Raw genomic sequence first — 14935 nt, forward strand, 5'->3', positions numbered from 1 at the left:
AACCCAGCATCCTAACCACACAAACCATTGTCCTCCTGAACAATTGCAATGACTCCCAATGTACACTTATTCTTTTTTTATTAGTTTATAATATAAAATACAAAATACAAAAGAAAATAATAGGAAAATGGGGAAGGGAAAAGGGAAGGGAAAAGTCTAGAAAAGAGGGGGGGGGAAAGAAAGAAAAAGCGTTGACTTCCGACTCCCTTTGGTGCAGTAGAATAAGATAAGATCAAACCTCAGCTTTTTTACTTTTACACTTATTAGTATACACTTATTCTTGTTTATACTACATTTTTGATGTCCAGTGTGGTGCAGGCATAAACCATATGTTAAAAATCCTCCTTATTTAATAATGGCAACAGACTAAATTCTGTGATTTTTCCCTCCAGAGTGATGTGCTTTAGTTAAATGTCACCCTACAATTAAAAAGGCAAGAAACTTTAATGAATCCGAAAGCTGCATAGGCTAGAAAGTGATGGCTAGATACCAGCTTTTAATTGGCAATTATATGATTCATGGCAGAAATTAATTAAAGCAACATTAGGTTTGCATAATGTGCCACTGATTAACCCTAACCCTTGCTACAGCAGCAAGTGAATGATTTTGGTTGGGGACTTATTAATTCTGTTGTAAGCATACTAGAAACAATGATTTTACAAGGGCATTGTCAAGATATTAAGAACAGTTTCAAGGATAGAATAACCAGTATAAAAATGTGGGTGGACGGTCCAGAAGAATAAAGCATACTTCTGGTTTTAATAAAACAGTGGATTTGGCTTTGCAAATACAGCAAGAGTGAACATTCCTCTGCTTAATTTGTTATCAGCTACCAAAGTTGTCCAAACCTTGTTTGGAAAGAAGAATGAGGAATGGAGCACCATATCTCCAAAGCTATAAAACAAAGCTAAAAACCCTTCCACTCTTTTTAAAGTTACACAAAAGTATTTTTTTTTAATTGCTAAAATTTTGTAAGAATGTTAAAACAATGCAAAATTTCTATGTTCTCATATGAAATCTCATAAGATTTGGGTGCTTTATTTTTAATTATTGCTTTATTTTAATGTTCCAAGTTCACTTATTTATTGTGCAGAATCACACCATGGTGCCTGCCATCTAAAAAGATTGCTATGGGAACAATCAAGCAAAGAACAAGGTCCAATCTTTTCTATTTACCTCTTGAACAAAAGGACAAGATTCCGTTTTTTGGAGCTACAGATGTGGCCAAAAGTATTGGCACCCTTTACTTTTTCCTAAAGAATCCCAAATTGCCATGAGACACAAATAAATGGCATCCACCATTTTTTATTCCACAAAGCAAGAATGTATGCGCTTGATATATGACATAATGTATTCCTATAAAGAATAAAATAAATGAAAATGGCATAGCATAATTAATAGTATCTCTTACAAGTTAAAAGCGATTATTGGATTTAAGTGAGGTATACTTATACTTTTGGACAACTCTGTAATACAGAAGAGAGATTGTGCCTTTAAAATTGGCCATTTGAAATCTAAGAAATTGATATAGAATCATCTAACGATCTCCAAGATCTTTGATTTCAGTGTTTATATCCCCTAACATCACACCCTAATTACACACCTGAAACAAAAAGAAAGAGAGTGGGGAAAACATTTTTAGTGATTACACAATTATCATTACTTAATACAGGGTTTTAAATTAATTTCCCCAAAGACAGCCATGCCTATCAAAAAGTTGCTTTACATACAGTATTTGACAAGCCATGCCAAGTTAATATAGAAATGCATGATACTACCTTGGTATTATGTAAAAGCTGTCTTCAGACGGCTGAACAAGCAATTCTGTGAAATAGTATTTTATGACACCTATGAGGGGAAAAATGAAATCTTTGTGCCATATGAATTAATGTACAATGAAAATACAGCTTAAGTCAGTAAGTCATGAAAACGTAATAAAGAAACAACGATCAAGTTCAAGGACATGGATCACATAGAACTAAGTAGATAAGAAAGGAGCCACAAGGAACTAGGACTGGAGAGAAGGGACTCAAATAAATATTAAACCAGCCTCTGCTGCCAACATTGCAGTAATTTGTATCCTATCCAAATTAATTCCTTATGTGCCCATACCAAACAACAAAATGGTATTTGTTTTCTGCTTCCCCTTCCTTGTATCATTCCTTCTTTCTCCAGCAGAACCACCACAAACACACCAATTCCCTCACAAAATGAAATCAACTGGGAAAGTGTTAAAAAATTAAAATTGTTATCTCTGGTAACTCTTAATGGACTTTTGCTGAGTGACAAGGTTTTTAGGTTTTATTCATAAATAAAAGATGAGGCAAAAGAAGAAGAGGTCATATACCGTAACTGTATTTTAAGACAAAGCGGTAAGTTACTAAAATTATTTATACTTGCTCTGATGAAAGGAGAAGTCGCTTTTTTATATATTTCTTTTCTTTTTACTATATTCTTATTTTCTTTTTTTCCATCTTGTCCAGTTTTAATTTTTTTAATTTTTTTATTCTTTTAGTTTTCTTAGTTTGTATCATTTTTTTTAATCTTTGTCACTGAAATGCTTAATAAGTTGAAATATGCCAAGAAGCATTCCAGGATCAAGAGGTTTTTCATTTTCAAAAAGGCAATTAGTCAAAATGATAAGTATATTAATTCAGAGCACAGCACACCATTAAACACATCTTATATGACTGTCAGTGGGAACAGATTATAAATCCCATGCTCCTTTTCCGTTTTCCAAAGGCAACAGGCTGACTACTGTTGGATGCTAGGCAACATGACTCTTTGAGTCTGGTTCTTCTTAAGAATTACAGTTTGGAGCTGGAGCAACCTCTTTTCGCCTAGACCTGATCCTGTTCCTCTTCTGACATGGAGCTATGCAATAAAGAAAAACTTAACCTGTTAAACTTCTGCATGTCAGTCATGTACTAAAGGTCCAAGAAGAGGATGAATTGGAAAAATATGCGGCAATTTCATAAATATTTACATTCTGCTACTCTCACATTTCAGGGATGCTTGTATTATTCAAGCGCATTATTAATGCGTACAGAATTGAAACTGTTCCCAAAAGATTTTAAAATTAGGCTTTAACAGTCCAGCCAAGTGATGTGGTAGGGCAGCTTTTCTCAACCCGGACCACCCGGAGACATGTGTATTTCAGCTCCTTCCCCCCCCCACCCCCAGTTCCAAAGACAGATGGCCTTTGCAGGGATCTCTGGGAGTTGAAGGCCATACTTTTGAAAGTCACTGAGGTCGGGGTAAAAGCAGAAACACATTTGGAGAGAATCTGAACTCACCAAATTCTATGTATCTTCAAGTACTTCTTACTTTTTCTACAGAGACAAGTGGTGAGTTGAAGTGTGTGTGTGTGTGTGTGTGTGTGTATTTGTGTGTGTATGATTTCTAATGTCTCCCTAAAGCTACTCAATGCCTTTCTTTCCTCCTTCCTCAGCACTATCTTTGTCAAGAACTCCAAAGTACAGGTAGTCCTCAACTTACGACCACAACTGAGCCCAAAATTGATGTCATTAAGTGAGACATTTGTTAAGTGAATTTTGCCCCATTTTATGACTTTTCTAGCCACATCTGTTAAGTGAATCACTGCAGCTGTTAAATTAGTAACACAGCTGTTAAGTGCATCTGGTTTCCCCGTTGGCTTTGCTTGTCAGAAGGTTGCAAAAAGCGATCATATGACTCCGGGACATTGCAACCATCATAAATGTGAGTCAGTTGTCAAGCATCCGAATGTAAATCACATGACCATGGGGATGCTACAACGGTCATAATTGTGAAAAACGGTCATAAGTCACTTTTCCCAATGATGTTGTAACTTCGAACGGTCACTAAATGAACCGTTGTAAGTCAAGGACTACCTTTATTCCTCACTCTGAGAAAATAACCCTTCCAATATCTTCTACTATAGGGAAACTGTAAGAGTAACCAAATTTTGCTTTGTAAACTGAAATCATGCAGAAACAGTTTAAAGTTGTTTCAAAATGTCCCTTTTATTCACTCAACCTCTTTCCATTTCCAGTCCCCAGCAACTGTCTTTGCTTTTTCTGTTCCCTTCTGCTATATACTAAAACACAAAAATATCCTTTTACTCATTCCAAAAAAAAGTGAAGTCTCCTTTGACTCAAGTTCAACAGCTAGTGTCATCATAGATATCCATATCCTTTGCTTGGCAAATATGCAGAAGGAGTTTGCTGTTTCCTTCTTCTGAGATGTATTTTTCTTCCCCAGTCTAGTTAACAGAGAGAAGGCAGCAGGTTAAAAAGCCGGAATCCATGAGTTCAAGTCCTGCCTTAGCCATGAAAGCCAGATTGGGTGACTTTGAGCCAGTCACTCTCAGCTCAACCCACCACACAGAGTTGTTGCTGTGGAGAAAACATGAGGTGTGTTGCGTTTATCTGCCATCTCGAGTCATTTGTACATATATTAAAAGCGAGATATAAATGTATGCATGTGTGTGTGTGTGTGTGTGTGTGTGTGTGTGTATGTATGTGTCCTGGGACTTCTTAGGAGCCTCCCATCCGAGGGCTAATCTTCCAGTTAAGTTTTTCAAGGTCAGTCAAAGTTACCCAGCTGCTGTACCCTAGCTAGATATTTTTTGTTAAAATAAGGAAAAAGAAAAAGAAAACAAATAAGGTGTCCCCTCCTCAAAGAGAGGACAGATTTCTTGGGGAAAGTAGGGGAAACGGTGTTACTCTGCTCCGGAGTGATAGGAAAACAGCAGCCATATTTTATCATAGAAAGAAGCATGTGGTAGTGAGACACACAACGGAAATAGCAACTCTTCACATAATTCTTTGAGATGGCTCACTTTACTTCCTGAGAAGTAGGGGTATCCCTGACTTTGCAGGTACATTTATAGTATTCTCCATCATCATCATCATAATCATCATCATCATCATCATCATCATCATCATCATCATTATTATTATTATTATTATTATTATTATTATTATTCCTAAATCCAGACAAATTTTATGGTTGCTTAATGAAAATATATTTGGAATAAAAGAACAACCTCAGCCCTTTCAAACCCATCTAAAAACAGCAATTTTAACAGGTCATTTCAAAACCTAACAGTAGGTGAACTAAAACAGCTTTCAAAGATTTTATCTGAGAATTCAGTACCTGAGGGCATAGCTTCTCCCAACAACGTCTTGCAGCGCTTGCAAATTATACTATTTGCCTGTGAATTCTGCAAAGCAAAGGAAAAGATTTAAATGTCTTCTTGTTTGGTAGATACATGAGGAGAAAATCTGTTTAAAATTTCTACAAAAAAATTCAATCTATTGGACAATTTTCTCCTGTTATATTCCAGACAAATTAGCCCATGTCTCTTTCAAACTCCCAGCATGAACATATTAAGAAAGACTATTATAATTCCGTAACAATGACCAATCAGCCCTTAAAAATGACTGAACGTGATCCCCATTACTGTCTACAATAAAAAGCCCACTAGTGCACAGTCATTAAACTGCGAAGCTGATGATTTATTCGCAGAGAACATTTTATTAAATTTGAGGCATGGCTGTGTGTTTTCAATCACCCAGAAGACTGAAGACTTCACCATGAATTCCAGATTCATGCGTGGTAGAAAAGTACTAGCAGTTTCAGAATCAAATTACCAAAAGCTATTTGAGAAGAGGTATAATTGTCAAGCCCACATGTAAGATGTAACCTGCTCTAGTAATTCATGAGCAGACCTGTAAGTCATGTTGTGTTGTGATTCCTTGCCAGCCAGTGGATCCGGCAGCTGAGTCTGAGGAATCAGATAAGGAGGACATTAGAGTGACATTGAGATTCAGAGGAAGGCTCTGAGAAGCTCCAAGACTTACAGTCGGATGAGGAGCCTGGCCTCTCTACTCGCACTCAGGCTGAGACACAGCTGGGAGCCTGAGTTGGAGAGCGATGAAGAACATTTGAGACAAATCCAGGATGCACCAAAGCGCAGGCAAGAAAAGCGAGTAGGACAGAGGAATGCAATGGGGCAGCTCCAAAGGCAAAGGAGAAGGCATTAGGAAGCCATGCCTTGGCTGAATTATAAAAGGGAAGGTGTGGGAGGTGCTGGTTGCCAAAGGCAATTGTTCGTGTTGAGGACTGAGTTTCTGTGGACTGTGTTTGTTTGCCTTGGACACTGACTCAGGTCTGTGAGAATAAAAGGGGTTGTTTTTTTCTTGCGGTTCCTGCCTGTTTCTTGGAAGAGGGGTTTCTCCTTGTGAGCATAACAAGGACTCACATAGGCTGAGACAGAACATGTCAATTGAAATAATTACAGGCAATCCTCGACTTACAACCACAATCAAGCCCAAAATTTATGTTGCTAAGTGAGACATTTAAGTGAGTTTTGCCCCATTTTACAATCTTTCTTGCCACAGTTGTTAAGTGAATCATTGTAGTTAAGCTAATAACATTGCTGTTAAGTGAATCTGGCTTCCCCATTAACCTTGCTTGTCAGAAGGTCACAAAAGCTGATCACATGACCCTGGGACACTGCAACTGTCATAAATATGAACCAGGTGCCAAGCATCTGAAGTTTGATCACTTGACTGTGGGGATGCTGCAAATGTCGTTAAGTGTGAAAAACGGTCATGAGTCAGTTTTTTAAGTGTCGTTGTAACTTTGAACGGTCATTAAATGAACTGTTGTAAGTGGAGAACTACCTGTATTTCCATTTTGCAACATCCTGGGTGAGAAAGGGAGAAGGAAAGTGCAATGGCAGGACAAGTAACTTCCTTTGCAGAAGACCCCTGACATCTCCAAATGGCCAGGCAAGTGTGACAACCCTTTGAAGAGAGGACATGGATTGCTGCTGCCAGTTCAAATAGCCTGAGCCAGATGGACCAATGATGTGACACTTTGTTTGTAACACATTTACCTTTAATTGATAGGTGAAGGGAAAGAAAGTCAAAGAGAAGAACTGCCCACATATTATTAGGTATACTCAACACTTTGAAAACAGAACTCTGGACCAGGATAGAAGGCGTAGTTGCAAAGTCATTTCCCAACTTAAAGCATCCTGTTATGTCACAGAATGCACAGTCTTATTGTGCTGAGGTAACCCAGGAGTAAATACAGTAAACAGTAGTTTGTCATTAAATGTGTTTTATATTGCACACTATCTACAAATATACAGTAGAAACAAAATACATACACGTGGTCCTTCAGCAAACTCCAACATACAGCAGTTACAGCAGTCAAACAGATGAGAGAGCACAGCAGCAAAAAACTTCCCTTTTATACTCAGGCTCTTAAAGGGATACACACACCTGTTGAGTCATTCCTATGATTGCATCATCCTATCACTGCATCATCCATATTACATTACATTAGCTGGTTAGCCTTTAAATTATTACCGTGACATGTTATTTTTATACCACAAAAAAACAGCAGAGCAAAGTTAAACAATTCCAGATCGCTGGCTTTTGATGACTCATTATCACTTAAGGTCCCACTACACAACCTGTAAACCCCACTTTTTTTTTAATCCTATCCTTTGTTTTGGTAAGGATATGAGCCCTCAAGATGAAGAGTGACTGAAAGATGCACTACTGTATGTGCTAAAGAAACAGACAGTTTAGTCCAAAATTACCCAGTGAACAGGAGTAAACAGAGGGGTAAATCTACATTGGTGCCCTACAGAACTGTTAGATCAGAATTTCCATAATCCCCATCAGCTTGACTGTAGTCCAACATACTTAGAAGACAACTGTTTTCATTGCCTAGACTAATAAAAGGTTACACAGTTAAGGTTCCTCAGAAGAACCAAACATGGACTTGAACATACGCCTTTTTTCAAATTTTACAAATTTTTCAAATTTTACAAGCAGTCCAAAGCCAAAAATGGTGGAGCTCCGGGAGATGAAGCGTCGGAGACGAGGTCTAGAGAGCGGTTGGAGATCCAGCCAATCCGAATCCGACCGATTGCAGTTAAGAACCTTTATAAGGTCTTATCTTGCGGCGATAAGGACGGCGAAGTCTAACTACTTTGCCGCCCTTGTCGCGTCCGCAGATAATCGCCCGGCCGCCCTGTTTAGGGTGACTCGCTCCCTCCTTAACCAGGAGGTGAGGGAGGATCCCTTGCAGGGACGAGCCGAGGAGTTCAGTCATCATCTGACGGACAAAATCGCTCGGATCCGGACCGGCTTGGACTCTGACTGGGCAGAGTCTGATGTGGAGGAATCAGGCGGTCTTGAGCATGTTATCTGGACTGAGTTCGACCCTGTTTCCCCTGATGATGTGGACAGGATCATGGGGAGACTGAGCTCCACCACCTGTTTGTTGGATCCGTGCCCCTCCTGGCTAGCTTATGCGGCTCGGGAGGGAACACGAGGCTGGTTCCATGCAGTAATAACTGCTTCTTTGAAGGAGGGTGTCTTCCCTGCCGCCTTGAAGGAGGCGGTGGTGAGACCCCTCCTCAAGAAGCCTGCTTTGGACCCGGCTGTTTTAAACAACTATCGTCCAGTCTCCAACCTTCGCTTTCTGGCGAAGGTTGTTGAGAGTGTGGTGGCGCATCAGCTCCCTCTGTTCCTGGAGGAAACTGATTATCTGGACCCGTACCAATCGGGCTTCAGGCCCGGACACAGCACGGAGACGGCATTGGTCGCGCTGGTGAATGATCTCTGGAGGGCTAGGGACAGGGGTTGCTCCTCTGTCCTGGTCCTATTAGATCTCTCAGCGGCTTTCGATACCATCGACCATGGTATCCTGCTGCGGCGTCTCAGGGGGTTGGGAGTGGGAGGCACCGTTCTACGGTGGTTCTCCTCCTACCTCCAGGGCCGCTCGCAGTCGGTGTTGACAGGAGGGCAGAGATCCGCCCCGAGGTCTCTCATTTGTGGAGTCCCTCAGGGGTCGGTTCTCTCGCCTCTCCTGTTCAACATCTATATGAAGCCGCTGGGCGAGATCATTCGTGGTTTTGGGGTGGGGTATCACCAGTACGCTGATGATACCCAACTTTTTCTTTCCACCCCGAACCAACCCAGTGATGCCCTCTCCGTGATGTCCCGGTGCCTGGAGGCGGTTCAGGTCTGGATGGGGAGAAACAGGCTTCGTCTCAATCCCGCCAAGACTGAGTGGCTGTGCATATCGGCGTCTCGGGTTAACCAAGTTATTCCACCTCTAATGATGGGGGGTGAGGTGTTACCCCCCGTTGATAGGGCTCGCAACTTGGGCGTCCTCCTGGATTCACGGCTCAATTTTGAAGATCACATAGGAGCCGTGACCAGGGGGGCTTTTGCACAGGTTCGCCTGGTGCGCCAGTTGCGTCCCTATCTGGACCGAGACGCCCTACGCACAGTCACTCATGCGCTTGTGACCTCCCGTTTGGACTACTGTAACGCTCTCTACATGGGGCTGCCCTTGAAGACCACTCGGAGGCTTCAACTGGTGCAGAATGCGGCCGCGCGAGTTGTAATGGGGGTCTCCCGATACTCCCATGTAACACCTCTACTCCGCGAGCTGCATTGGCTTCCGGTTGCCCTCCGGGTGAAATTCAAGGTGCTGGTTATTACCTATAAAGCCCTACATGGCCTGGGTCAGGGTTATTTGAGGGAACACCTGCTGCCGGCATCAAACGCCCTTCGCCCAGTGCGCTCCCACAGGGAGGGTCTGCTCAGGGTTCCGCCGGTGAGAGATTGCCGGCGGGTGACACCCAGGGATAGGGCCTTCTCAGTGGGAGCGCCTGCCCTCTGGAACCAGCTGCCGGTGGAGTTGAGGACTGCTCCCGACCTCCGATCATTCCGCCGGGGCCTGAAGACCTGGCTCTTTGAGCTCTCGGGCCCAGGCTGAGGAGAAAATTTTAACTGGGGTTTTTAGTGTACAGGGTGAATTTAATGCTTTTTAACTGGTTTTAACTTTTGTATGTTTTGATTTTTAATTCCCTGTAAACCGCCCTGAGTCCTCAGGGAAAGGGCGGTATACAAATGCAACTAAATAAATAAATAATTTTGAATCTGTGCAACATAAATTCCCAGCAGAAAACCTAATACTAAATTCTGTGTTAAAATGAACCCTAATTTTATGGCATGAAAGAGCAATTATTCTAGTCCATATATCTGGCACTCTTTATCTATGGCCTCATTTTCTGGTCTATTGATGTATCTAGAGTTTAAAATATGTGCTAGAATTTAGTGTCTATAATACATACAGCTTTGCATATTTTGTTTTTGCCACATCTTTTGGGATACTACAGAAATTATAATGTGGATGTGTTTTTTTCCACAGTCTCATTATCTGTGATTTCATTATCTCAGGTTGCTCAGCTGGAAGAGAATTCCTGCAAATAACAAGGGGAATTTATATACAGTATGCAAGAGGACTAATCTTGATTATAATTTTGCTGAAAACTATGCTAGGTAATTTAATATTATAAAAGAAACCATCTGGACTGGAACTACGTCTGCCTTGTTTTCAACCGTATCCAAGAATATGGCTTTAAAACGAGTATTTATTGATTTAATGTATTTCTTTTTATTAGATTTAGAGACTGCCCAGTTCCAAAATGACTCTTAGTCACGCTAAATATAAATGACACTAAAAATAAAAGAATTAAAGAAAAATAATAAAAAGAAAATCACAAACACCAGACAGCCACACTCCCGCTGATAAGAAACATCGCCAACAAACTTAAGAAATATCTTTCCCAGGAGAACAGCAGGTTTTTAAAGACTTCTGGAGCATAATGAGGATGGGAGCTATATAGATCTCTGGAAGAATATTAGGAAGCCTCATGTATAACTCTACAACAGTCCAACTGTGGGGCCACTAGAATATCAGTGACTGGACGGACTCCTGATCCACGAACTAGAAATGTAATCTGTGGTTATCTCCAAGCAGAGCTGACAAAGGTTTCTCAAACTCTGAAGAACCAAGTCAACTCAATCAGTGCCTCCAGAATTTCCACAGTTCTTTGTATTGTTTGAGGCACCAAGTTCCTTCTCTCTGCTGTCCTATCTACTTCTTAGTTCTATGGACCATGAAATCTTCCCCTTCTGAGGCTTCTCCTGTTCTTTTCATCTTACTGCACAATATGCAGAAGCTCTTAAACATGGAAGGTTTTTCTTTTTCTTTTTAACAAAGCCTTTGTGGCTAATTGTTTTTGGCTTAGTTGCTTTTGTTTAATTCTTATTGTCCATTAATTAATTCACGATGAATATAAGTAGCATACAGTCTAAAACTTTTTCTTACAAAATAAACATTCAGAGGTTATGTTGCATTTCGCACACAATTCTGATGTTACCACTCTGTTGTCCAATATATTTTCTTCTGATCAGAACTTCATGTAATGATAAAAAAAAAGTCATGCACCAAGAACTCCATGGTTTTGCTGACCTGAACAGAAATAACAGTATGTTTTTGCCACACAAATTAAATCAATGTATCTTGTGTGACAACTTTCAGCTGTTGGCTAGCTGCACACTATTTCCCCCCCCCACACACACACACATTTCTATCTGAAAATGTCCTTGATATTGTCTGGAAGAAAACATTTTCCTCTAGAGATAAGCGGTTAGAACAGTTTGAGACCTTGGAGCATTTAAAATTGTTGTGTGATGATTTGGACAAAAGTTGTCTGAAGCACAGGAAATTGGATGGTGTTCAGTGGCACACAGGTTGGCACACAAGCAAGAGCACCGCTTCAGGGTTCATTATTCAATGACTTATCACCTGCTGAGACTTAACAAAGTGGGTGAAACGCTCCATTAAGGAGTCCTGTTTCAAGTGATCTGGAGGGCTGGCCTCTCTCTGTGATGGCTGTTTCACAGATCAAGTTATTGCCTGATGTTACAATTGTCAAGTGATGAAAATACACTTCAGCATTCTCCAAGATTTATGAAAAACAATAGCCCTCAAATAATAATTTGTTCGTGTATAGGGAAGAAGCAAGGGAAGGATATTACAGGCTTTTAGCTCTTTCAATTATAGATACAAGGGTTTGGATTCTGTTCATGATTTTATGGAATGTTATTGATTTTTATTGTTCTTGGGGGGGGGGCTTGTTTCCAGATAACTGGGAACTCTCAGTTCTCGTTTACAACCAGCCAAATTAAAAATATAGTACCAATATAGCACTGACCTAAATGAAAATTTAAATCGTATATATTTAGGATCCAATCTGGGTCGGTCACTGGGACCACAGGTTTAATATTCTGAGCTTCTGGACTCATGCTGGACCCCATCCTCAGGGAACTTCTCTCTAGCAGAGAGAAGAGTGTATGCTAGAGCAGAGTGTATGCTAGAGCGAAGTCCCCTAAGATGGCCCCCAGCACGAGTCCCAAAGCTCTGGTCCCAGTGACCAATCCAGATTGGGTCCTGCAACATTATCCTGGGGCATGTATATTGGCCTTCGTTCATATTAAATTAATTATATAATGAAACATCTGATATTCTTTGAATAAGAGCTGACAAACAGATGCAATGACTGTGTAGTTTTGGTGGCACTTTTTTCTTTTACATTAATAGTAAATAAATAAATAACATGCACTTCCTTTGTTCAAACTGACATTTAAATCAGTAAGAGCTTGTTAAAAATGAATAAGGCTCCCTATAAATCTAGCGATGCAATTATACACGAGCCACTGACTTTCTCACCTGTTCCAAACAGACTTGGGTGGCAATAGGAACACCACAGCATTTTCCCATCAATAAGACCATTATTAAGAGTAATAATGAACTTAAGAGTAATACATTCTTCTGCATCCTATTTAAATAAGTTTAAACAGTAGCTCCTGATTCGTCCAAGCAAATTGTGATCAGAAATCATACTCCAATCTTTAAAAATTCAGTATTATTTGCCCATGCTTCAAGGAACAATTTATTTGTCTAACCCAAAGTACTTAAGGACTTCTAAGTCCACAAAGGTGTAGCTCAATTTCAGGGGAAGATTTCCAGAAGGACAGAAAGCTGTGCTGTAAAAAAGTGACTAATCTTCAAAAGCATTAAAAGCTCCAGAGAAAAAAAGCTACTTAAGCCATCTAGATAAAGTGGAAGAACTGCATTCAGATCACTCAAGACTCCAAATGTGGAGAGCCATTTTATATGCAGCGATGGATTGTACAAATGGCTATGAAAAATTTGGATTGAATAACCAGGTTTCCAAAGTCTTTAATGAGACTCACCTGGTCCCCACATAGTAACAGACTGCTGATCCTGCTTTCAAAATATTTTAGCATTGGAGGGATGTGTAATTTCCACCCTTGTCACAAAAGATGCCAAGAGTGGCCAATAAATTCCACTAAATGCTCCCCAGAAGAGATCATCATTGGATTTTTCCAGAACCAGAGGAGTGTAAAATAATTCATAGATCCCTTTGCTTTTATAATGTTCTGGTTAATTTGCCTGCAGTTCACAACTCTTTATAGAAGCCATACATACTTTTCATGTTGTGACAGTTTATAGTTACACACACACACACACACACACACGAATATCATGTAGTAACATACGCACATGTCATTTAACCTTACACTGGCTGAGTCTGCATATTGCACCACATTACAAAATGATTTGTTAGGCTTTGGCTTACCACAATAAGCAAACTCAAGTACTATACTAATAAACAACTATACTAATAAATCTATTGTGTTGGCTATTATGATCTCTCCAAAATCTTTTGCATACACACCAAAAACTGTTATACAAAAGTTCAAATCCAGGAACTGGGACTTTGTGACCCTCCAAATGCTGTTGGACTACAAGTCCCATAATGGCCAGAGTGTGGTGAACTCACAGTGTTTCTAGTGCCTGACTTAATGGAAATAGCAGTGACTGAATTGTGCAACTCAAAGGAATGCAGTCTTTTGTCTTATTTTTTGTAGATATTTACCGAGAGAGACTCACTACTTGTAGTCCACTCATCCTCTGAATGAAGCCTTCCAGATTCTGTTCCAGATAACTCAGTTCCTGAATTAATCAGGAGATAATTAGGCCCAAGAAAACAGTCATCGTTTTGGGGATGAAGCAGGCTGTCGTTGAAAGGATTAGGATGGCAACACCATTCATCAACCAAATCACTCCAGTTCTCAAAAGGAAGTGAAAGAACCCGGAGAAATGTCCTAAGCAAGAAGAGAATGAGTTGGTTACCATAACAGAGACAACAACAATCAAGGGTGTACAGACTGCAGGATAATTGTATGAGTAAAAAAAAGGGACCAGATTTTCTACTTGTTTCTGATGCTGAGAACCCTACATAAAAATGGAGATTAAGGGGCAAATTATAACTTTGCAGGGGAGAAACTATGTTTGTGTATCTTAGCATAATGGTACCTGGAGCACGTGGGAAAAATTGGTCTAGGGCAGGGGTAGGCAACCTTGGCTCTTTTATGGCTCGTGGACTTCAACTCCCAGAATTCCTGAGCCAGCCATGCTGGCTCAGGAATTCTGGGAGTTGAAGTCCACAAGCCATAAAAGAGCCAAGGTTGCCTACCCCTGGTCTAGGGCTATTAATAGAATTGAATGGTGTGATTCAGTGACAGAACAGAAAGCAGCTTCCGACTGAATGTACTTCACAAAAAACAAACTACCCTTAGATGGGCTGGATCAGGGGAGCAGACATGGTTCAAAGTCTCCTGATTTGCAGAAATTTAAAACAGATTCTTAAAGTAGCAAGTACTAGGTAGCCTTGCTTTTTTTTCTTTTGGAGATGCCAACTAAAATATTCATGCAGATAGGTATATATGCATTCATTCACTGTACTGAATGAATACAGATGTGACTGTGGCTAGTTGAGGCGAGGGGGGGAAACTGGTCTTCACTAATAATCCCAGTGATCAATCCATTTTCCTCTATTATTCGGACATTAAGCCATATTACATACACCATCATATTACATACTCCACCAGTGCCAGTTTTTAACTAATATTATACAGACTTAGATCAATCTGACTCAAAAATAGGCAGAGTAGGGCCATGCCCATCCTCTTGTATCCCA

The 14935-nt window shown here is 40.3% G+C and overlaps 1 protein-coding gene across 2 annotated transcripts in view; it reads right to left on the reverse strand.

Moving 5' to 3' along the window:
- The window catches only part of UBE3D (ubiquitin protein ligase E3D), a 78844-nt gene that overhangs the window by 45735 nt on the left and 18174 nt on the right, over positions 1–14935 (reverse strand). For both annotated transcript variants that reach the window (XM_081313818.1, XM_081313817.1), the window contains exons 4-6: positions 13832–14060; positions 5140–5206; positions 1779–1848 (exon numbers count right to left, since the gene is read on the reverse strand). In XM_081313818.1, coding sequence (XP_081169944.1) covers positions 1779–1848; positions 5140–5206; positions 13832–14060 — 366 coding nt within the window. The remainder of the gene's footprint in view (positions 1–1778; positions 1849–5139; positions 5207–13831; positions 14061–14935) is intronic.

The sequence above is a fragment of the Vipera berus genome (genome assembly GCF_964194415.1).
Source record: "Vipera berus genome assembly, chromosome: 1".
Lineage (NCBI taxonomy): Eukaryota > Metazoa > Chordata > Lepidosauria > Squamata > Viperidae > Vipera > Vipera berus.